General features: G+C 41.4%; 2 protein-coding genes across 3 annotated transcripts; one reads left to right on the top strand and one right to left on the bottom strand.

Moving 5' to 3' along the window:
- Positions 1-1,870: 1,870 nt before the first annotated feature.
- On the bottom strand, positions 1,871-12,776 carry wbp1 (WW domain binding protein 1). The gene is made up of 4 exons (XM_088319753.1): positions 12,512-12,776; positions 8,228-8,330; positions 7,973-8,140; positions 1,871-5,545 (listed from the first exon to the last, which is right to left on the bottom strand). The coding sequence occupies exons 1-4, from the start codon at positions 12,572-12,574 to the stop codon at positions 5,061-5,063; spliced, it is 819 nt and encodes a 272-aa protein (XP_088175879.1). The 5' UTR covers positions 12,575-12,776; the 3' UTR covers positions 1,871-5,060.
- Positions 12,777-13,960: 1,184 nt separating this feature from the next.
- LOC148350064 (ADP-ribosylation factor-like protein 3) lies at positions 13,961-25,976 on the top strand. 2 transcript variants are annotated; one of them, XM_088319755.1, is made up of 6 exons: positions 13,961-14,044; positions 19,241-19,384; positions 20,602-20,712; positions 20,786-20,836; positions 22,674-22,859; positions 25,592-25,976. In XM_088319755.1, the coding sequence occupies exons 1-6, from the start codon at positions 14,042-14,044 to the stop codon at positions 25,637-25,639; spliced, it is 543 nt and encodes a 180-aa protein (XP_088175881.1). In that variant the 5' UTR covers positions 13,961-14,041; the 3' UTR covers positions 25,640-25,976. The 2 variants fall into 2 exon arrangements, with proteins under 2 accessions (XP_088175881.1, XP_088175880.1); XM_088319754.1 differs by having other exon boundaries at positions 20,602-20,718.
- Positions 25,977-26,021: the final 45 nt, after the last annotated feature.

Here is a 26,021-nt window from a genome sequence, read left to right as displayed (position 1 = left end):
AGTCTTGAAAATGAAATGAAATGATCTGCATTTATATAGCGCTTTTCAAGTCAATGACTTCCCAAAGCGCTTTACAATGTGCTCCACATTTCCCAATAGCGGCCTTGCAGCCATGTAAGGCGCTAACCTGCTTATTGGGGGTCCTAGGGGTTCAGTGTCTTACCCAAGGACACTTCGACATGTAACACGGACGAGCCGGGATTCGAACTGGGATCCCTTGATCCCAAGACAAGCGCTCTACCTCTTGAGCTACTGCCGCCCCAAAGTCTTAGTATGACTCGGCCGAGGCTTGAACCAGCGACCTCCCATTCTCGGAGCGGGCGCCCTACTATCTAGGCTACCGAGCTGGTTTGTAAGTATATAACAAATCAAAGTTTATGGACGCATTTCCCTTTAGTGCAGTGGGTGCGTGTGAGAGAGAGAGAACACACAGTGTTGCATAGCTCTACTCACCCCCACCACTCACCCAATTAAACTTTGTGTGGTTGGCTAGCGTTTTGGGGGCTTTACAGTTTCATCTGTGGGTTTTCATAATCAAGTATCCCAATAGTGAACGTACATCGTTTAATGAGATTCTATATAAAGGGAATCTTTAGCAATGTACAGCCAAAACGGGGTCTGTTTGTGTGACAGCCTGACTGTTAATTAGTGGGGAGTATGCCTTTTATAAACTGGACCGAACAGTTCCGAATACAGAGGAGTTTTGGCTATGAATTGGCCACACCTGACATGGAGCTTACCAGAATTGTAACGTAATGGAAGAACTTTCACAAATAGCATTTTATCACAGAGCCATGTGCTCATGAAAAGAGCCATTATTGGCTCGTGAGCCATAGGTTCCCAGCCCCTGGTCTGGGGCATATTTCTCATGCCTGTGATGCAAACCAATAGTAGACCAACATTTTGGAGTCATATACAAGAACACCACATCGTTTAATTTTGTACATTTTGGGGCACATGAAAGAATTTGATTTTGATGTCGTATGAGGGAATGGTCATATGAAGGGGTTTCTTTATGTGAACATATTTTTGGTTGAGGAAGCTGTACCCTGGGGTCTACTTTATTCTTTTAAAAAATGATTATAATCAAATCCCAATTTGTCATTTACGCACTACTTTTTTCTCATGTTTTATAATCATTTTTGTAAGCGTGAGGGAAATTGAGTCATTGTTTTCTTTAATATTATGACTATCCATCCATATATTCTGCCTTTTAGTTTAACAGTGACTGTGCACTGAAATGAAAATTAGTCACTTTTGTTTGGTTCTTTTTCAAAATATTGTGTTTTATGCTGTTCATTTGACTATCTGTGTTGCTGTGAGCGAGAAAGAGCCGGAATGCACACAACCTTGTTGATATGTTTTCCAATTTCTTTATTTATATGAATTCATTCGTTCTTGTTCCCTCAAAATGTGTTTCCATGACCTAGTTTTCATATTTTCCAGATCCTGAACAATGTCATACCTCATAAAAGACTAAACATTTGAACAGTGTTTGCATTTGACCTGTCCTTCCTGTTATGAGATCTAGATTAGTCCTCAGCAACCTTTTCGAAACTGAGAGATACTTTTTGTTACTAATCAGTGCAAATGACTACCAGTATAATATACATTTCTAAAGTCATAGGATTTTAATAATTAAAAGTAGGGTAAGAATAGTCCAAGTCAACCACAGAAACATCTGCTTTGTATAACTGCACTGAGTGATTTACAAATATAAATTATGGGATTGTTAATTGTGGTAAAATTGAAGATGTACCTTATTCAGACAGTGAATATGTGAATGATTTCTCATTTCCCGGTGCCGGAAGTACCACCTTAGTGTCCCTAGATCAAGACGCAGCACCCTAAAAAAACTCCAATACATTAGTTATGTATAGATGTTTAATTTTTATTAAAAAAATAAAATACAAATGATGACCCAAACATCACACACATTACTTAAACCTCAAAAAAGCAATATTACTATCAGTCAGTGCTTCCCCTCACTTTTTTTGGGCAGAAAAAAAAAAGTCTTATTTGGAAAGAGAAACCAAACCAACCTCAACGCCGCCATCAATCTTACTTCCATCGCCAGCTCTGCCGATGCGCACTACACAAAATACAAGGGCAGCAGTTAAATATCCATTCTGTGAATATGTTTGAATAAGGAAAAAAGAAAAGAATGCCGTTGAAAAGCAAAACCAAAGCGCATCAGAAGTTATGGACGGAACAGTGACAAACACACTGAAATATGAACCTGATAAAAAGCAGAATTTGCATCTTCTTCCCACTAACTTCATAAATGTTAGCTGTTGAGAAGCAAGGTACGCTGTTACTTTACCCAGAATAAAAGTATATATATTTACACAGGTACAAATATTCGTCTTTTCAAACCCCTTCTACATACATTGTCGCTGTAGCATTACATTGTTTTAGTATACAAATAGACCACAGACACACACACACAAAAAAAGATTACAGTATGTTGCTGTGCCACAGTACTCCAAGTTGTATTGCTAGTACTGATGCCCACATGAAAGGAAGTGGGGGCAGCATACAACAGTAGATTTCTTTTCTATCATTATATTTAGTTATTTTGCATAGCCTGGTTGAGTGACGTACACACGCCACCATGTTAAAAACTACCATTCGATGTGAGGATGACATGGAAAATGCTTCGGCTTAATGAAAAGAAAAAGTTAGATTTTGATACTGCAAAGAAAAAAGAAAAAAAACATCATACAATCTGATTTTTCAACTGAGATATTTCAACAGACATTAATAATGGATGGATGAGGGTGGCTGATATCGATAGCCCTTAATAATATCAGTAAACATGAAATCCAAAGAAGGCCTTTTTAGATCATTTTTCGACCGCCATCGTCCTACACATTAAAACCTGCATGCTTATATTCTTTTTCTCTCTCGATGGAACAGATGCAGAGTATTAAGCCATACCAAAAAGAAAAACAAATCCCATTTAATATAACAACAAATGTTAATTAGAAAATAGAAAAAGCAATATTGTTACTTTAATATTTTTTGCCGTAAAGGTCAATAGTATTACTGTAATGCCTTTTTTTTTTCATTTTTAGAACATTATAACTGTGGATAAAATGTTAAATCTCTTCATATATTTGTAATTACCTTTTTTTTCCAATTCAGAAACAGAAATCGCCTCAAAGTCTGTCACAAAAAAATCTCTGGTGTGTATTGTTTTGCCCCTACAACAAGGGTGGATAAAATAAGGCCCATGGCCCATCAGGCTTGTAAATGTCTTATAGGATATCTTAGTTTTCTTTTCGGTTTCTGGCCCATATTTTCATTTTGGTACAACCCTAATATTTAGTCTAAATTTCACAAATATTTATCTAGGGGACTGTCAATTATTTACAGATTTTCACTACGTTGCTGTTTAAAGTGAATCCCGATTTCTTTCTCCAACTGGACGTGAACAATCCAAAACAATTATCTTTGATACCCCCTCCCCCACCCCCGTTCCACCAAAATCCCTTTATACAAACATAGTGGCGACAAACTCTGGAAACAGAACTGGAGTTTACCAGCATGCACTTGAAACTGTGCAGCCTGCCAGTGGAAAATGCCACAACAAATCACTCCAGAGTGCCATGAGCTCGGGAAATAAAGAAGCTCGACGCTGTGCTAGAATCCAGATTGTTACATCCACAAAGCAACATAGTTTACAACCAGGGGCCAAAGTTTTGCAGCCAATTCCTCCCTCAAAACACTGAAACTAAGATCTAATCTCGCAAAATACACTCGTAAATCTACGACCCACTCCAATGTGATAAAGCCGAAAGAAAGCGTAACCAAGCATAAACATATGAAGGACAGCATTATCTTTCCGTATGAGCTGATCTCATCAACTTGCTCTCTTTTCCACTCATGTGCTTGACGGAGTGAGGACAAGAGGGAAATGTGGTTGACCCTGCTGGTATGCATCTTGACGGTCAACATCTCAAAGGGACGGTCGAGTGTCAAGCCGAAAGAAAGGGCGGAAATGTTCCGGACGAGCCAAAAGCCGAGGTGGCGATCTTTAGTCCACGGGTTCTCAAACCAACAGCCGGGGTTTATATAGCATAAACCAAAGTACTTCTCCCTCATTCAGCATTTAAGTCATTTAAATATCTCACATGATTCTTTATGCTCAAATAAATCTGACATTTCAGCATTAATAAACCCTTTTTAAAGGGACAGTGTGTATTATTTGACCACCAGATGCCGCTGTGTTATGTCATGCAACCGAAAACAAGTGCTCGAAAGCTCAAGGAAAAAAACAAACTACGTAGCGGCAAGATGGCGGACAGTTTTAACTCCTATTTGGTAAGGATCCATACATGCTGACCTTATATTAAAAAGCAGTAATTTTATCACACAATCCCTCTCAAGAATATTAAATGGGGAAACATTAGCTTGTTAAAAACTTTTACCAAAGTGGTTTATTGACACACAAAGACTCACTCTAGCTTCAAAATAAAGCAGACATGGACTAAAATACTAGTCTCAGGTCGAGCTTTTTGTTGTTTGAATCTGAAAAAGCGGTAGATTTTTAAAAACTAATCCGTAGGTGTTTTCAAGGAGAGAAAAGTGGTAGTCTAATGCATGAAACAGTAGTGAGAGGATGGAGGATTTAAAATAAACACAAATTTCTGAACCAATGTAAATTTAGGTAATGCAGATACATTATTGTTTGTGTATTTTTGCTCATCATTTTAATCAATTTTGTTTTTTCAAATGAAGGTTTTTTTTACCGTTAGAAGGCGCTGAATAATACACACTGTTCTTTTTTCAAACTAAATTGAAAGCGGCTGAGAACAAAGTTTGAGAACCCGTGACCTCGTCAATCCCAATCAAATTCATTCAATGCAAAATTAGAAAGGAAAAAAAATCATGAACCAAACGGACAAAAGAGCAATGTGACGCTCATCTTCTTCTGAGCGCGGTGTCAACACCTGCGCCAGGAGGATTACAAGACAGACATTCCCCCTTTGTGACGGCGCTGAAGGCGAGTGTCGCACCGGATTGGCTGAGCCGGTCAAAAAAAAAAAAGCGCCGGCTCACACCATGCTGTCTCCGGCGTTGGTGGCTTGATTTGGCCTTTGGCAGGTGTGCTCCTTGTGTCTGAAGGTGTGCTGCTGGCGTCGGGAGCAGCATTCCCCACCGGCGCGCCGCTCCTCGTCGCTTTCCTCTTCTAGGCCCGAACCGTCGTCCAGCTGGCAAACGCACACCTCGATCCCTGAGTCGCCGGTCACGTGTCGGCGACGCGTGATGAGCTCGTCGTCTTCTTCCTGGAGAGCGTCCTCCCGGTTTTCTCGAGGGGAAGATTGCGGCGAGGTGACCGAGCATAAGGCATCCACGGACGGCCCGGGCTGCGCGGCTGGCGGGGCTTCTGGTGCCGCCGCTGCAGCGAGGACGGGCTGGCTAACTTGAGCGGGTGTGGCTGGAGCAGCCTCAGGCGGGTTTTCAGAATAAGGTGGCGGCGGGGTAGGAGGATGACCCACCACCTCCTCGTAGTCGGGAAGTTTGCAGTCGTTCCAGAATCCTGACGGACACAAGAGCCGCTTTAAAATCGAAAATCCACAAACACAATCAAAAGGATTGTTTAGAGGGCTAATATTGTGAGTAGGACTGCAACGATAAGTAGACGTTGTCAACAAAAATTAATCATAGAAATAGTCCACAATGAATTCCACTGTCTACTATCGTCACCAGACACAATTTTATAACAGAGTGAAGCATCTCTACATCAAGGTAATCTCTGCCCATGCACAACAGTGTCTCTGTCATACAGAAATGATGGCTTCAACATCAAGTAAGCGTACCAAAACTTGGGTGCATTTTAGCCTAGGATATCATCGCAGTACCTCTGTGATAAATGAACATTTAAATGGTAAATGGTCTGCATTTATATAGCGCTTTTCAAGTCAATGAAGACCTCCCAAAGCCCTCCACAATGTGCTTCACACTTACCCATTCACACAGACACTCAAAATGTATTCAGTTGATTTGACAGCCTAGACATTGATGGAGGGATCTGGTCAGAACCTATACTTTTACAAAGTAAAAGGTGAGAGTTGGTTGTTTTGCAAAATCTGAAAAATGATTCATATTGCATGGATCTAGCTAAACATATGACTTTTATATAAATAAATCTTAAAAGATATTTTCATAAAATACAAGGTATTGGGGAACTCTATATTTTTTTAGTCTGACAGAAGGATAAAAAAAGATGTTGCTCCTCAACTCTTGTGCAACTGCTTTTGTTTTGAAAGAATCCTTCCGTACCCGTATTCTGAAATCCCTTCCTACCCATAACCCTACCAATGCCCAGTTCACATGGTGCTGATTATGATTTTACAGTAAATGTGCACGTTTTTGTGCTACCTATATTAAAATATGGACAGTGGTTCATTTAATGATTTATGTTTCTACTTATGGAGCATTGTGCTTAATTGGTTTCAGAGCAGTTTTTTTTAATTTATGTACAATTAAAATAGTCTTTACTTGTAAGCCCATATTTATTTTCACTGTAAGGAAAATAACTGGCATCAAAAACAGTGCTCAGGAAAACAATCTGGAGCAAAAGCTGCTGGTGTCCTTCTACAAAGCCACAATGGAGAGAATACTGGCACACAGCATCACAGGAGAACCTTTAGAGAGTCATCAACACCGCCCGGAAAGTAATCAGCCGCTGTCGGCCCACTCTACAGGACATTGCCAGCTCAAGCCAACAACATTATCAAGGACTATTCTCACAAATCCCTTGAAACAAAGACTAACTGGCTCGGCGACAGTGTCTCGCTATTTTTGCACAGTTTTGCTGCTACATAATATTTAGGCCCGATTGTTTTTTAAATGAATTTCAATTCTCAATTTCAATCTCCCCAACGTTTTGGGGAGATATAGAAACAAACACACAAAAATGTGGAGAGAAAAAAATATATATTCAGGACAGGTTACAATCACTACCTTGTAAATATTACCAATCTATCTTATCTTGTTTTTATCCGAGAGTGCCATGTATAATCTCATTGTAAGCAGTGTACACTACATTGTAATCAAGGACAACATTATTAAAGTGCCAACCCTTAACTTTGTTTGAATTTTAGGTTGTGATTTGACGATACTGAGGGTCAAAAAAAAGCTGAAGCCGGGTTGACAAATGTAGCCCTCCGTATTGAACCACCTGTGTGTAACAATTGACCACTACATGGCACTGTAATCTCTAATGAGAAAAAAACTAGTGCCACAGAGCACAGCATAGCAGCAAAATGCCAGACAAACATGGCAGCGACTTCTAGATGGGGATTCCACTATGTAAAGAAATACAAATTTCTCGACCTATGACTTCTCGTAAAAAATAACATTGGTATGATCTCATCTCATCTCATTAGCTGTACCGCTTATCCTCATTAGGGTCGCAGGGGGCTGGAGCCCATCCCAGGCATCTCCGGGCAGTGGGCAGGGGACACCCTGAACTGGTTGCCAGCCAATCGCAGGGCACACGGGACAGACAACTCACTCGCTCATTCACACCTAGGGACAATTTGGACCAGCCAATTCACCTGAAATGCATGTTTTTTTGGAATGTGGGAGGAAACCGGAGTGCCTGGAGGAAACCCACGCAAGCACAGGAAGAACATACAAACTCCGCACAGGAAGTCTGGAGCTGGATTTGAACCCACACAGGAGGTTCCCTAGACATGAACTGTGCCGCACATGCGCTAACCACTGCGCTGCCGTGCTGCCACATTGGTATGATAATTAATGTATTTGTCCCTAGGATTTAATATTGTTTTTTTCTGAATGAAAGTTTTTGTACCACCAGGAGGGACTCAATATTACACACTGACCCTTTAAGGTTCCGATTGTGGCCAAAGCCACAGAGGAAGCCTTTACTGGGTCTCAACAGATTCCGGATATGACACCACAAAGAGAAGACAACTCAACTTAATCTTCTTCTACTCACTGAGGTTTAGCGGTGGAGGTGAAATGAAGGAGCTGGAGGCACCCTGGTAGGCCATAAGGCTGATCTCACGCTGTCGTTGCTCTTGTTGCAATCGCATTTTCACTCGCCGGTGGCGATAGGCGCAGCAGCAGCTCAACATGATGATGAGGGTCCAGACTAACCAGAACCCTTGAAGAATCAGGCGGGATGTACCCAAAAGATCGATATCACTTTCAGGTTTGTAGTCAAATACGACAAAAATTTAGACTAACTTACACCAGAGCTCGTAGTAATAAGTGCAGCACTCTGTCTCGCCGCAGCAGTATCCCATCTCGCAGCGGTATTGCTCATTGTTCACGCCGAAACAGAACTCCTTGCCCTTAAATTGGAGGAAAATTTGTGGAAGAGGAACTGTCAGAATTAATTTAAAAAAAACAAAAAAAAAACATTGCTATTCCTTCACAGCTGAGCTTAGCAGTCTAATTGAATTCCAATAGACAATTTTTCATTGTTTTGGTAAACCAACACACAATGACAAGCTGTTGAGATAAAACATTGTGGTAATGAATGTTTCAAAATGGCAAATGTCGAATCATATAGTTTCTAGTTACAAGCCTATGACCAATGTTCCCTCTAAGCTGCGTGTGTGCGCAATTGCGCACTGCCCAGAGCTTTTCCGCGCACAAGAAAATCTAGCCATCTCACAAAAATCAGGGCTCGAAATTGCTCAATAAGAAGCGAATTAAGTCAAAGTTACAGGGCATGAAGGTAAAAATACACGGGTTCCCCTGACGCTGTGTTCTAAATGCGGTATTTGGAAGTCAAGGTCGAAGTAGAACGAAGTTGAGTAAAGTTGGTAGAGTTTTTCGAGACCCGGCTTCTTCGGCTCGGCTCACTAAAAACAACCGGCTCTTTCGGGTCCCAAACATGGCTCTTCAGGTTGTTTTTGCTTCTTTAATCCCTACACGACCAAATATTGTCCAAAATTATGCACAAAATGACGTAAAGGAAGGGGGGGGTCAATAGAACAAAAAATAAAAAAATACCAAAATGAAAAAGTAGTGAAGAGCTGGGGAAAAAAAGAAAAAAAGGAGAGAAAAGGAGAAAAAAAGAGCATGAAAATTTCAGAAAAAAAGCCCCCCAAAAAAAGAAAAACAAAGAAATAAAAGGAAAAAGGAAATAGAGAACAAAAAAGCAGGAAAAAAGTAACAGCTGGGAAAAAATAAACACAATAAGATTTTTTTTTAGAGGAATTTTTTTTTTTAAAAAGTAGAAAAAACAGGGAAAAGGAAGAAAAAGTTTGTCTCATCTCATCTCATTAGCCGTACCGCTTATCCTCATTAGGGTTGCGGGGGGGCTGGAGCCCATCCCAGCCATCTCCGGGCAGTGGGCAGGGGACACCCTGAACTGGTTGCCAGCCAATCGCAGGGCACACAGGGACAGACAACTCATTCGCTCATTCACACCTAGGGACAATTTAGACCGGCCAATTCACCTGAAATGCATGTTTTTGGAACGTGGGAGGAAACCGGAGTGCCCGGAGGAAACCCACGCAAGCACGGGGAGAACATACAAACTCCGCACAGGAAGTCTGGAGCTGGATTTGAACCCACGACAGGTTCCCATGACGTGAACTGTGCCGCACAAGCGCTAACCACTGCGCTGCCGTGTTTGTGTTGCATTTAAATAATTTCCAATTATATCAAGTCAGTCTTGTTGCCAACATTGAACTTCCACTAAAAAAATGTAATTAAATACAGTTCTGTATCGTGCAACCGACTAAATAAGCCCCCATAAATGTTAGTATTATGCGACAAAAGATACCAGGAAAAAAAAGAAATGGAAATCTTATGATAGAATTGTAAAAAGAAATGACGTTTGTAGGCCGTACAACCTTTGCAATATTACATTAGTAAATTCATTCAAAAGTGAAAAATGATTTTGCATTACCGGAAACTCAGCAAAATGTAACTTGTTGTCAAGTTTTGGACATGTTTGATAATGATTTAGTGTCCACACTTGGGATTGCTGTTGCTCACTGTTGTTTCAAGCGTTGCTCACCGACTTTGTGTGAACGCACAGCCCCGTGGAAAATTAGAGGGAACATTGCCTATGACACATAATCACATTCAAAAAAAAATTACAGACAATACTGATTTCAATACGCAAATCTTAAAATTGCCATCCATACCAATACCACATCCATCTCACTACATTTTTCTTCCACCTCTTCTTTTTTCCCCTGATAATTTCATAAATATTGACAAACAATATGAAGAGTGCAAGCACAATAACAAATATCAACAATAAATACATTTTTAAAACTAGTAAATTAAAATTTGTAAATTCAAAATCCCAAAGGTGAGAACAACCAGGAAAAGTATGCGTGTGTCTGCGTGTGGAGTCAAACTTTGGAACAATTTACAAGACGAGATCAAACAGTGTCCAACTATTCACGTGTTGAAAATTTAAATACAAAAAAACATTACTGGCGGAATACCGAGATGACGTAAATGGGATATGAGTGATATGGGAAATACTGCATTTAAAACTATGGTTAACTTTGTTGTTATTGTTGCCATTATTATATCATAACTGTTATTATTAATATTATTGCTATTGTTTTTATTATCATTGGTGTCGCAGTGATGTTTGAGTGCTACGATGATTTGTGTATAAAATATGTGACTATTGTTATTACAATAATTGATATGTGTCCTATTTAATGTGTGTATCCTTGAGATTGTGTTGTGTTTAGACACAAAAACTGAGCTCTCTATAGAATATAATTATTAGGGAAGATGAAGGGTTAGGGTAAATAAGCGTCTGCTTCATACTACCCCTTTTTGAACATGTTATGTTAACATTATTTTGTTATTGAGTCATTGTTTTTGTCCTGTTTTTATTTTATAATGTTAGAAATAAAGTTTTTTTCATTCATTCAAAACGGGATTATGATGCTATGAGAAACAACCACAGATCAGGAACACTGAATTCCTAGGAAAATTGAGAATAAAAATCACTATCTCTTTGCATATAAAGGCTGAAATATGTTTTGAAATAACCCAAAACCCCAACAAAATATTTTTGACAGCAATATACCCTTACTTTGTTCTCAGGATTAGTGACTGTTGAATGACCAGTAGAGGCATTGTGAGTACTGTTACCTTAAAGTGACAGCGTGTAATACATCACCACTAGAAGTCATTATATCTTAAAACAGAGATAAAATCGATGGCATTTGAAGAATACACACTATGGAAGCACAAAACTTGGGTGCCTGCTTTAGTATTCTCGTGTGAAAAGAGTTAATAGTTGCAGTTGATTAGAGAAGTGTATGGCTAACTTTAGCATCTATTGGGAGAAGCTACTAAAAAGGCCAGTAAAATATTCCAAGAATGTGTCAAAGATCAAAACCCAGAATCTCAGAACTTAGCAATGTTCACTTGTTGAAAGCGAGAGACATTGAAGGACAAAGCAAGCTTTGTTTGCACAAAGCAGCCAACAGTAACAACACCTATGAGTGGAGAGCCACTGTCTGCAGCTTAGCCACAAACATGAGTGACTAGAGAGGGAAACAGTGAGGGAAAAAAGTGGAAAGTTCCTCAATCACATTCATTGCAGGGCTCATGTGAGTAGCCCTTAAGTGCATAAGGTGCCACTGGCACAAACTACTTTTGCAAAATGGAAATTTGGTAGTAAGATGGCGGACAAACATGTCCGCTTCTTCAAAGTTCTGTAGTTTAGTAACACATTTCTAAACATAGAAATCATGTGAATGAGGAAGTACCTTTTTTTGCTTGTTATTCGAATGAATAGTGTTTAATGTAGAGTATATGAATGATTTTAACACCACTAGGGGGCGCTAAATTAAACACATAGTCGCTTAAGAAGGAAAGGTATCTGTCACCTGGTTTTCGATACTTAAGAATACATTTTAAAAACAAAGTATTGAATAAGTAAGGAAGTGGGACACCCATAAATTATTTTGAAACTTAAAATATTCCGTGTTTATTAGTAATTTGTTTCTAGTGGTGATTGAACTTAACTTGCAGAAAAATGAAAAATACATGTTTTATTGTCATTACCTTCCATTAAAATAAAGCTGCCCCCGTTTATATAAAAGTCTCTGAAAGGAAGCTAAAACGAAAATTATTTAAATAGATCTATTCATTTGTTAAAATTTAAGAAAGCTAGCCAACCTCCGGGCCTAGAAAAGCTAATAGCACCAGCCTTTAATAAACCCGTCAAATCGCCGGGTGGCTAAATGCTAGCAAATGCTAACAATAATCTCCTCCGCCTCCCAACTCCAATATGGAGAAAATTAAAAGTATTTTCTCGATAGTTGTTTGCCCTTCGTTCAAATTCCCCTCAAGAGTGAAAACATCTCGAAAAACTTTCAATAACTGACGTCATCCTCGGCGAACACAAGATGAGCAGGAGTTGGTTTCCTTTGTGGGCTGACAAAAAAAGGATGGAGGTGAGGCCTTGGCCCAACCCACGAGCCTCGGCCTCGCCTGAGAGACTCATCCGACCTGAAGAGTGCCCGCCTCGGCTTACCTGCACCAGACACAATCCGGCACACAGGAGCCCTACAATGGATCCCAGCGTTTTCTGCGGCATCTTCCTGGCTCGTCAGCCGTCGACGCGACGGGAACCATACAAGCGAAAGTGGTTGCAGTTTTCGGAACGTGTCCCTAAGTGACTTTAGGCAGCCGCGGCGCACAGTTTTAACGGTTCCGCCAGTCGCCTTCCGACATGTTTATGTTGTTTCTTGACCGAGATGGAGTAATATGAGAAACTGTAGTGGGGCTGGGTGAGCTGTAGGGGGCGCTGTTGCTGCGAGGACTCGTTTTGATATTGACGTCATTTTTCAAATTCTATGCTACTTTTTTAGCTCATTTTGAGTTTATTCTTGCTATTTTTTTATGAATCAAAAATGTTTAATTCTGTTTTTTCTTCGGGTCGAAATGACCCACCACTGTGTTAACTTGAAACTTTATGACTTTTCCTAGATTGGCCCCTACAGTAGAGAAATTGTAACATTGTTTTATTTCACATTTGCGTGTAAACTGTAATTTGTTATTTTTTTTTAACAAAAATGGTCTTTGGGGCAAAATGACCCATGAGGTGAATACATTGGATCAATCAGTAGAAGAAGTGTTATTTTTTTACGTTTTTATATTGTATTTCACTGTTGTTTTTGTATTAGATGAGAGGTGTCAAACTCATTTTAAATTTATCACATAAACTTGCATCCTTTCTTCCATCCTTCCAACCGTTGGTTTTATTTGTAACTCTTTTTCTGTATTCATCGCAACCTGGTTTACTTTTTTTCATTCTTGTTTCTTTTTTTTTTTGGTCTTTCTATTCATCAGTTTTTACCATTACTCATGACACGTATCGTCGATGGAGGTCACCATCTTACATATGCAGGACGAACTGGTCTTACGTCTCTTTTCAATATAGCACTTTCTATTTTTTCTCACATCTTAACCATGTTTGGTTAATGGTAGATGGACTGCATTCGTATAGCACTTTAACCGGTCACCGAGGACCTCCAGTGCGCTTCACAATACACTTCACACTTTATCAATATATTCTTTGTAATTGCAACATCCTTTGCCTGGTAATCCTGAAAGGGGGATACCACATGTGCGGTCCCTTCTCAAGGTTTCTTCATTTTCTTCATGTTGAGGTTTTTGAGTTTTTCCTTGCCCTCATGTTGGTTCCAGATCAGGGGATGGTGTAATAATAGTCTGAAATGATAGTCCGTGCAATAACCTGTGCAGCCCTTTGAGACTCTTTGTGATTAAGGGCTATACAAAATAAATAACTTATCCATTCACACATAGCCATATGAGTGGTGCCTACCTGCGTATCAGGTGGCGTTAGGGGTGTCTTGCCGACATTTAACTCAGAGGAGCCGGGAATCGAACTTGCGACCTCTGCTCTACCTCCTGAGCTACTGAGGCCTGTTCTTGTACTTGTTACGTCACAGAGCATGCTGAGGCGCGGACTGCTGATCCTTCACAAGCGACGTTAATCCAGTCAGCCTGAGAAAGAGCCACTTATTCACCGGACGACATCATGGTAAGTTATCTATACATTTGCATTTTCTCCTGGGATGCACAATAACTGCGTTTTTCCGACCAATACTGATAAATGCTGAAATACTGCTTCAGGGGACTCATACAGATATTTTTTTAAACTGCATACTACATTTAGAAACACACACACAAAATCCAACAATTATAATAACATTTACAGCTTCCTTACACTAAAATGAGTGTTGGAGAGACTATGTCAGGACCATAACGGAAACAGAACCCAATCGTGTACCGTTTCTCACAAGATTATTGTTTAGTCGGAGCTCCGAGTGAGACAGGATCCTGTGCTCACTAGACGCGGGAAGCAAGTGGCTCTTGCCATCGGAATGTGATCTGAATACGGAAGTGGATCTTTAGTAGCGGGCGATGGCGGTGTCAGGGATGGAAAAACAGGTCGATAGCCGAGACTGGGAGAGCAAAAACGTGGCCGGGATCGGAAACAAGTCGTAAGCCAGGACGGGAGAGCGGACGTAGTCGGGATTAAAAATGGGTCGTAAACCGGGACGAGAGAGCAGACGCGGTCTGGATCAAAACAGGCCGTAGCCAGAACGGGAGAGCAGACGTGGTCGGGATCAAAACAGGTCGTAGCCGGGGACAAACGGGAGCAAAAAACGGGACAGGAGGGAGTCAGGGTCGAAAAAGGCCAGCCTTGTATACACAGAGGTTCGCTGACGGACTGACAACAGGGGATTGGCAGGACTGGGTTCAAATAGTGACAGGGAGCCAATCAGAACCGACGGCGGTTGGCGCCAAATGAGCAAATCATGACAGACTAGGGCTTAACTTTATATATTAATCGATTTATACTTACTTTGTTTGTTAGTAATAACTATAATGACTAAATATTGTTCATGAGCACCATAACTCTGATGTATGAATATTACAAAAAAAAGAAAACAAGTGCTTTAAGACTGAATGTTTCACATTTGGCTAAAAAACTATATCACTCATTCTTATCAAGTGGCATTATTTTAGCTGTTATAAATCAAAAAATATACAAATGTAACAGTCTCTCACAGTGGCGCCGTGAAGCTTTGATATAACAGTGATAATTTACTAAAGGAGAACAAAACATTAAAGCCCCAGTGTGTAATATTTGAACACTAGATGGCACTGTTGTCTAATGTGAACAGAAACCAGTGCCACAAAAAAAGCGTAACAGCAAGACGCCAGGCATACATGGCAGCAACTACAAAGTGGGATTCCACCGAGTAAAAGAAATACAAATTTCTTTACCTATGATTTTTTTTTTCATACTGTCACGAACGGAACAAGCAGTGGACCCAAATGGGAAACGTTTCACACGATGCCTTATTAAGGGATTGGGGAAGTCAGGGTGAAAGGAAAAAGACAGCGATCTGGTGCTCGCTGGGCAGGAGGTGCGGGAAACTATCGCGTAGTTGGGGATCGATACAAGTCGGGTAGCCGGGACAGGAGAACGAAGCGTGGTCGGGGATCGTTACAGGAAACAGGGGATGGAATCCGGCAGGATACAGGAACAGGTTGGGATCAAAACGGGAGCCAGAGTGAAAATTGCTCCGCCTTGCATGCACTGAGATCTGCTGATGGACTGACCAAAAGTGAACGAGACTGAGTCCTTGAATATGGAGAGGGTTAATTAGGGAGCGAGTGGCAGCTGGGGCTGAAAGAGTGAGCGCAGGGGAGGGCAATTGACAGAATCGTCACACATACAAATTAACATTGGTATGACAATTCATGTACTTTTGCCTGGTACTCAAATCAATGTTTTCTTTTTTTACTGAATTTTGTCCCACTCGGAGGCGCTAAATATAACACATTACCCAATAAAACATGTACACTACAAATTGTATATGGAAAGAACTAATTATTGCCAAGCTCTCTGGTGTCTCACACACAGTACAAAGAGGTTGAGACGAGACACGACAGAGTCAAGTCATATTCATTTGTATACCCCTCAATCACAAAATAGCTCGAAGGACTGCACAGATTACAATTCCACCATCCCCTGACCTGAAACCAACATGAGGGCAAGGGAAAACTCAAAACCTCAGCACGAGGAAAATAAGAACCATTGAAAAGGGGCCTCACAAGTGGTAATCCCCCTTCCAGGATAACCAGGGTGCAATAGATTTAGCATTGGGTTACAGTACATAAAACATAATCAACATTGTTGGGAATTAATATCAAAATGTACTGTTTACCAAATTGTTCGAATTAGTTATCTGACTCCATTAACCAAACACAACCTACATTCACCCCAAAATTTATGCGCGCTCATTTCTAGACGGGATAGATGAACAGGAAAGCCGACATTTCCACACGGAGGCAGATTTCATTTCATTAACAATTTAACTAAGTGTACTCCATCGAAAACGGCCGAATTAGTGTTGTTGGCGTCTGTGGGAAGCCTTTTTCTCAAGTCCTTTAGCTCTCTCCTATTCACCATCTTCTCCCCCCATAACGGCATGCCGACTCCTCCCATGGGTGTGCCAAGGAAGCCCCCACTGGGCGTCGCGATGTCTGGAATATTCAAAACAACACAGTGTTTCTACGTCATCAGGGCCTTTCTGCGTCTGGATGTGCTGATTATCTTTTCAGCCTTACGTCCCGTTCCTGCCGTTCCTGTAAACAACATTTTCCACCAGGGTGACCTGACATCGCACCAAAGCCCAGCCAGTGAATATTTCTTGCATTAAATGTAATATGTATTCCATCGTATAAAATCCTTTATAGTCCAATGTATAAAATCCTTCAACATCAATAAAATAAAAAATAGGTAATATGTTGGCAACAAAACCAAGTTTGTGCTACTACTTCTCCAGAAGAAAAATCAATATATGTTATGATGAGGAATTTCTGTTGGCTGTATTTTCATTTATAAAATAAATTTCTGGAGTTTGATAATTTTATGCTGACTTCATACCTTCAAATTATTAATTCATTTTCTGCATTCAATTATTGTTGGTAATATACTGATTAAAGGGATAACCACAAACCTGTCTTTTTTCATTTTCTCCTTTTATACTTCCTTTTTTTCTTAACTTCTTTATACAACATCATAATTTGTAATATAATGCATAAAAGCAAGTGAGCCGTTGGAGAGCCGGCTCCCTTTAATGAGTTGAGCCCGAAAAAGCAAGTTCTCTAAAAAGAGATGGACTTCCTTTCACTACATCACTACCACAAATTTGCGTTTTTCCGTACAGATTTTCTTGTACGTCGTACACGTCTTAAAATGCATAATAAACGTACTTTGTACGGCAAAAACGTACAGGTTGACAGGTATGTGACTTTATTTAATGACATGATCAAGTTATTAAACCAAAGAAAATGGAGCATTTCTTGACACCAACTCATCATCAATGGATTCCCTATTCATAGACTTGCTGCAGGAAGGAGCAACAAGGTTTATTCTTATCGGCGTGAGAAGTAAATAGCTTTGATCCAAAGCCTTCCTAAACTCTTCTTGGAGCCCGTCCATTCAAGGTGTGTATTCCTAATCTGGCCCAGTGGGAGATTTCCTCCCACAACAATACACGACACACCAGCTGTATTAAGAGAGGCAGTACGGTAGGAAGGCCCTTTTATGTCGTGCATAATCTGCTCTCCTCTACTGAGATTGGCGTGACATCTTATTAACTGTACAAGGCAGTTATAAAATGATCAATATAAGGTAATCACAGCCATTATCGTCTTATTTCTCCGTTCATGCACTGATTTTGCCGAGCTTCTCTTGATAGAAAGCAAAATGCAGGGAAAGCCTACTAGAACATCTCTCAGGGACAGAAAAACAGGTCGATAGCCGGGACAGGAGAACAAAAACGTGGTCGGGATCGGAAACAAGTCATAAGCCGGGACGGGAGAGCAGACATAGTCGGGATCAAAAATGGGTCGTAAGCCGGGACGGGAAAGCAGACGTGGTCGGGATCAAAACGGGTCGTAGCCGGAGACAGGCAGAAGAAAAAACGGGACAGGTGGGAGTCAGGGTCGAAAAAGGCTTGCTGAGGTTCGCAGACGGACTGACAACAGGGGACTGACAGGACTGGGTTCAAATACTGGCCAATCAGAACCTGAGGCGGTTAGCGCCAAATAAGCGGGCCCAGTTGTGTCACATCAGTAATCATGACACATCTGAAATGGAAATATTAGTTTCTACATAATGATCCTACAGGGCTTCATGTTCAGTCCCAAATATCTGTACTGTTTTACAGTATTTCCGTAGTATATTCAATTCCATTCCATTACCTGCACCGCTTATCCTCAGTAGGGTCGCGGGGGTGCTGGAGCCCATCCCAGCCATCTTCGGGCAGATGGCAGGGGACACCCTGAACTGGTTGCCAGCCAGTCGCAGGGCACACAGAGTATGTACGATTATATGTAGTACACGCTTTACGTTGCCCGGGCATTCTACTTGAACAAGGTTGTTGGGGCCGTGGTTTGTTGAAAAAGCGCCAGGAAGCCACTAGAGGGTGCCAAAGTTCAGTACGACAGCATGCAGCTCCTGAGCTGCTTGTTCACGAAAGCAGATGTTTATCGATTTTTGGGGGGGTATTTATTTGAGGTGCTTTGACACGAAACCTAGCTAAAGACACCCCCAGAGGCCTACATCACGAATGGGTAAATTTTCACAAAAATCAATTCAGCCGGCTCGGAGCCTGTAAGCCACATACGAACACACACACTTGCAAATTGGGAAATAATAATAGTTTGTAGTACAAAGATGAACGATACGAGAATACCCCGGCTTACGGGTATGAAAAAACATCCTCACATGTATCGGTTGGCTTTTCTAGGACAGGTCTATTCTCATTTTTTGCCCCCAGGACCAAAATGCCACAATTGTATCCATCCATATATAGTATAAGTCCAAGCTTCTAGGAAGCCACATAGGAGCACAGTTTGGTGAGTGACATAAATCTGAAAAGACCGGTTAGCTCGAAAATGGCATGCACAGGTGTTATTAAATTGTCACTACTCCTGAGAACAATTCTTCCCTCATTGGTCCAATCAGCATCCTGTTAACAGAAAGAAGTTCTCTGATTGGTTTGAGTGTACTGGTGCATGTAAAGAAACGCCAAAATTCCACTAAGTATATAGTTATACGTGGACTATATTTCCCGAAAAGAGTCCATAATACAACCAGGCCGTGAAATTTGAACTGAGAATACCTAGGGTTAACTATGTGTTGTCCCTGCAGGGTCTTCTGTCCATCCTGCGAATACTGAAGCAGCCTCAAGAACAGGAGGTGCGCCTGCTTCTTCTCGGCCTGGACAATGCCGGAAAAACCACGTTGCTGAAGCAGTTGGCTTCTGAGGACATCGCCCACATCGCGCCGACGCAGGTAAACAAGTCTCGGTCCATCGATCGGTTAGTCGGTCGGTCAATCAATCAATCCATCAACCAGACCAAACAGACCAAACAGACCACCCACCCACCAACCAACCACCCATCTGTCCATCACTCAATCAATACAATAATCCATTCCTTAAAATCAATCCATCCATCAGTCAATCCATCCATTAATCAACCAACCAAACAACTATCCATCCAGCCATGAATTAGTCATTCCATCCATCCATCTATCCATCCATTTACCGACCGACCAACCAATCAACCAACAATCGATCCTTCCATCAATCAACCAATCCATCCATGAATCAATCAATCTATCCATGAATCAATGCATCAATCTATAATTACATCAACCAACCAACCAACAACCAACCATCCATCCATCCATTCATCCATTTACCAACCAACCAATCAATTAACAATCGATCCATCCATCAATCAACCAATCCATCCATGAATCAATCAATCTATCCATGAATCAACACATCAATCCATAAACACATCAACCAATCAACCATCCATCCATTTACCAACCAACCAATCAACCAACAATGGATCAATCCATCAATCAACCAATCCATCCATGAATCAACGCATCAATCCATAAACACATCAACCAACCAACCAAGCAACCATCCATCCATCCATGCATCCATCATCCATCATCCATCATCCATCATCCATCCATCCATCCATGAATCCATCCATCCATGAATCCATTCATCCAAGAATCCATCCATCCATGAATCCATCCATTACTCAACCAACCAACCAACCAACCAACCATCCATCCATGCATTTATCCATCCATCCATCCATCCATCCATTAATCCATCCATCCATCCATCTATCCATTTACCAACCAACCAATCAACCAACAATTGATCCATCCATCAATCAACCAAACCATGCATGAATCAACGCATCAATCCATAAACACATCAACCAACCAACAAACCGACCAACCATCCACCATCCATCCATCCATCCATTACTCAACCAACCAACCAACCAACCAACCAACCAACCAACCAACCATCCACCAACCATCCACCAACCAACCGTACATCCATGCATTTATCCATCCATCCATCCATCCATCCATCCATCCATCCATCCATTAATCGATCCATCCATCCATCCATGAAGTAGTGCTAGTAAAAACGCATCTGACCAAGATAAGACTCCACTGTCTCCTGTGAGCAGGGCTTCAACATCAAGAGCGTCCAATCATCGGGCTTCAAGCTGAACGTGTGGGACATCGGAGGACAGCGCAAAATACGTCCATACTGGAAGAATTACTTCGAGAACACGCATGTACTGGTACGCTTTGCATTGAGACTGTTACGTTATGAACTATCTATCGAATAAATCTGATTTCCGATTGCAGATCTATGTGATCGACTGCTCCGACAAAAAGCGCTTTGAAGAGACCAGTTTGGTGAGATGGTTTAAATTTGGGGTGTCTAAACCAGTTTTTTCAACCCTTTTTGAACCAAGGTCCACTTTTATTTATAAAAAAGTTCCGAGGAAAACCGTCCGTCGAAAATGTTTGAAAATGAAGTTATGTCAAATATTTCATTGTACTACCTCATAAGCAGATTATTAGTATAGAAAAAGAAGAAAATAATACGTAGAATAAAAAAGAATGATGTGCTTTATTTGTGTTTTTATTTTTTACCGTGCAATCTTAAACCGCTTTGTTAAACAAATTAAGTTATTAAATGTACTCTGCTACCTCATGAGCAATGTTCCCTGTAATTTTCCTTACGGGTCTGAGCGTTCACACAAAGTCGGTGAGCAACGCTTGAAACAACAGTGAGCAACAGCAATCCCAAGTGTGGCAACTAAGTAATTAGTAGTACGATACACAATTGTATTTAATCACATGTTTTAGTGGAAGTACAATGTTGGCAACAAGATTGACTTGGTATAATTGGAAATTATTTGAATGCAACGCAAACTTTTTCTTTCTTTTCCGTTTTTTTTCCGTTTTTTTTTTATTCCTTTAAAAAAAAATCTTATTGTGTTTATTTTTTCCGAGCTGTTACTTTTTTGTTTTTGTTCTCTATTTACTTTTTTTCCTTTGATTATTTTTCTTTTCTTTTTTTCTGGCTTTTTTTCTGAATTTTTCCTTCTTTTTTCTCTTCCTTTTTTTTCTTTTTTTCTCAGCTTTTCACTACTTTTTCATTTCGGTATTTTTTTTCTTTTTTGTTCTATTCCCCCTTCCTTTAAGTCATTTTGTGCATAATTTTACATAATATTTGGTCATATAGGGATGAAGAAGCAAAAACAACCCGAAAGAGCCGGTTCCTTTTAGTGAACCGAGCCGAAGAAGCCGGTTCTCGGAAAACTCTACTGACTTTACTCAACTTCATTCTACTTCGACCTTGACTTCAAAATACCGCATTTATAACACAACGTCAGGGGAACCCGTGTATTTTTACCTTTATGCACTGTAACTTTGACTTAATTGGCTTCTTAATTAGCAATTTCGAGCTCTGATTTTTGTGAGCCGGCTAAATTTTCTTGTGCGCGGAAAAGCTCAGTGTAGTGCGCAATTACGCACACACGCAGCTTAGGGGGAACATTTCTCATGAGCAGATAATTAGTACATGAAAAGTAAATAAAAATCTACTGCCACCTACTGATATGGATGACTATTACAGTTCCTCGTCCGAAGATTGCATAAAATACTGAATAATGGCCTACTTTTTTGGAAAGATAAAATTGGGCAAATTCCAGCGGAATTGAAAAACACTATGTGAATTTAGTTTATGACTGGGCAGCACGGCGGCACAGTGGTTAGCGCGGGTGCGGCACAGTTCTAAGGTCTTGGGAACCTCCTGTGTGGGTTCAAATCCAGCTCCAGAATTCCTGTGCGGAGTTTGTATGTTCTCCCCGTGCTTGCGTGAGTTTCCTCAGGGCACTCAGGTTTCCTCCCACATTCCAAAGACATGCATTTCAGGTGAATTGGCCGGTCCAAATTGTCCCTAGGTGTGAATGAGCGAGCAAGTTGTCTGTCCCTGTGAGCCCTGCGATTGGCTGGCAACAAGTTCAGGTTGTCCCCTGCCCACTGCCTGATGATTGCTGGGATGGGCTCCAGCACCCCCGCGACCCTAGTGAGGATAAGCGGTGCAGCTAATGATATGAGATTGTAGGACTGTAATACAGTTGATTATTAGCATTTTTTTCACCGTTAAATTCAACAAGTGTGTTCGTACCGCATCTTCGCTGTCAAACATCTAGCATCAATACTATGTCGCGTTTTGGCGCAGGAACTGGCCGAGCTCCTGGAGGAGGACGACTTGGGCGGCGTCCCACTTCTGGTCTTCGCCAACAAACAGGACTTGAGCACGGCCATGTCGGCCTCCGAGCTGGCCGAGAGCCTCAACTTGCACACGGTCCGAGATCGCATGTGGCAAGTCCAGGCCTGCTCCGCTATCACCGCGGAAGGACTACAAGTGAGATTGCTAATGCTAATGATTTTCCGCTACTCACTTCAAAACACAGTAGCTACCCTGGATATAGCATTAACTCATTCTGAGGAAAGTGAAATTGTGTATCGTGGGAGATAGAAACCTAAGGTTATAAGCTAATCCAATTTGCTTCTCCCTTTAGCATCACTGCAAGTCTTGTGACCCATAGCTGAACAAATTAATGCCGGTCACTTGAAATTGTGAATGAAAACAAGAATGGCATTGTCGGAGGTAGTTCAGCCAATATGTTACCGGTATTTCCATGATGCTGTGACGCAAACCAATAGCAGAACTGTTACGACCAGAACAGGAGGAGGACCCAGATGCGTAACGTTTCTCACACAAGCTTTATTTTACGGGAATGGGGCAGTCATGCGCGGGAACACAAACGACAGTGATCCGACTGGGTGGAAGAAGTGAAACAGAGAAGTCAGGCGCGGTAAAACAAGAAGTCAGAGGCAGACGAGGTCGAAACTGGACAGGACAGGACGGACGGGATCGATACCAGATACTGGAGCAAGATACCGGACAGGACAGGACGGACGGGATCGATACCAGATACTGGAGCAAGATACCGGACAGGACAGGACGGACGGGATCGATACCAGATACTGGAGCAAGATACCGGACAGGACAAGACGGACGGGATTGATACCAGATACTGGAGCAAGATACTGGACAGGACAGGACGGACGGGATCGATACCAGATACTGGAGCAAGATACCGGACAGGACGGGACAGACGAGCTCGATACCGGATACTGGAGACTGGAGCAAGATACCGAACAGGAAGAGACAGGCGGGATCGATACCAGATACTGGAGACTGGAGACCGATATCAAACAGGAGGAGAAAGACGGGAACGATAGCCGACACCGGAGGTTGTAACGAGGTATCAGACGGGACGAGACAGACGGGATTGATACCGGACAGGATACACAAGCAGGATACCGGACAGAGTCAAAACACACGTCTTGAGGGTGCAGAGGTTTGTTGACGGTCTGACAAAGGGTGGGTGAGAACAAAGTACCGTATGCAAAATATTCACCTCTAATATATATCGTAACGTGAAAATATCGTTATGCAGCGACGCCGTAACCCGAGGGTGTACTGTATTGAAAAATAAGGCTTTCTTTTTGCTCCTTGTGTTTGAACCCACTTGCGTAACATTTTACCACAAGTTATTTTGAAGAGACGAGGAAGGGCTGCGCCCACGATTTGATGTTCGCTGGACGGGGGAAGCGGGATGCTCTCGAAGTGGATCTTCCGTAGCGAGCGATGGCGGTGTCAGGGGCGGAAAACTGGTCCGTAGCCGGGACTGGAGACCAAAAGCGTGGTCAGAAACGAGTCGGAAGCCAGAACGGGAGAGTAGACGTGGTCGGGATCAAAAACAGGTTGTAAGCCAGAACGGGAGAGCAGACGTTGTCGAGATCAAAACGTGTCGTAGCCGGAGACAAACGGGAGCAAAAACGGGGCAGGTGGGAGTCAGGGGTCAAAAAATAAGCTTGCCTTGAACAGTGTTCTCGTTTGCCCACGTCCCTGCTTCCCAGACGCATCATTTTTGCCGGGGACGCATAGTGTCAAATCAACGCGCGTCCCTGGGACGCAACTTTTTTGAGACAAAATTGTCATTATTACCCTATTACTTTTTTTAAACAAAGATTTACCGCACTCCAAACTTTTCATCAGGCAGATCCGCCATTGTTGTTTGGGTCTCGCGCCGAGATCTCGTTGCTTCGAGTTGACGTCATTGTTGTGGCGGTTGTCGAGTGAAAGAGAAGTATGCCTCCGAAAAAACAGTTGGTATTAGGTGCAAATCAACAAAAAAAATGGTCATTTCTTCAGTGTCGGTAGTAAGTCGAAACATAATACAGAAAGTGGTAACAACGGCAATAATTCCGGCACGAAAAAACGGCGGAGAAATTCTTCAGAAGATCGCGCGGGCAAGGAAAACACGTGTGTTGAAGCCAACAATTCGATGAAAAAAAAACAACAAAAGGATACTCCTAGCGTGGAAAGGACTTTTCTGCCAAAATGGACTAAATTATATTCCTGGTTACGCTATGAGGAGGATGATAATGGAGGCTACATGTTCTGTGATGCGTGCACCCAGCAACACAACAACACCAGCTTATAAAGGTGCATCTTACCCAACAATTGGACCTTGAGAAGGCATTACAACTGTGGCGGGAAAGCAAACCACGAAGAATATATGAACTGAAAAATCTGAAGTGATTAAAACAGCATGAATATTAAGACTAATATTTCAGCAATATTATTTTGTATAATATACAATATTGTTGTGAACTGAAAAATCTGAAGTGATAACTGCTTAGTATAACCAATTTAGAGTGATGATTAAAACTGAATGAAAATATAGTTATTTATTAAATATTTGTCGCCGATTTACAATTTCAACCTCGATAACACAAAATTTTGGGACCCATAGATCTCCGTCGGGACCCATAGATTTTTGAGAAAGCGAGTCCCCGGAACCCATCACTTTTCACAGGTAAAATGAACACTGCTTGAAAAACAGAGGTTCACTGACGGACTGACAAACGGGGACAGACAGGAGTGGGTTTAAATAGGGACAGGTGAATCACATTGGTAATCACCTTGTTTAGTAAACACACTGCATAAACATTGTTTTTAAAGTTTATTTTGCAAACATTTTAAAACGAACTCTACTTATTGCAAATGTGTTTTCCTTTCAGGACGGCATGAACTGGGTGTGCAGGAATATTCGCTTTCGCAAGAAATGAAGAGCGGCGGAGTTTTATATTTTATATATTTACATTTTATATAATATGTGCTGATGTATATCCCTTTTGTACGCTTATTCATGTAAATAATGTTCATATGATCTGAATTTGATTCAGAAAGATGTAAGCTGGAAATAAATGTTGGTTGCATCCCTTAACCACTAGGGGTCGTAGGTGCACCATTTTCTGTGGTGTGTTTTGGGCAAGTACAGTCTGGTGGCGCCCATCCCTTACCAGGACAGTAAAAGTTGATGTACTGAATGTAAAAAATATAATATAAAAAAATACTCATTTGTTATGTAATAATCCAAAATAAACTCTAGAGGGAAACCTCTCACCACTCTGCTGGAGTGTTTTTCTAGGATTTTCCTTTTTTTTTTTT

The sequence above is a fragment of the Urocampus carinirostris genome, chromosome 16 (genome assembly GCF_059441175.1).
Source record: "Urocampus carinirostris isolate Australia breed hairy pipefish chromosome 16, RoL_Ucar_1.0, whole genome shotgun sequence".
NCBI lineage: Eukaryota > Metazoa > Chordata > Actinopteri > Syngnathiformes > Syngnathidae > Urocampus > Urocampus carinirostris.
The sequence above is the reverse complement of the archived record's forward strand: the minus strand, read 5'-3'. Positions and strand labels throughout refer to the sequence as shown.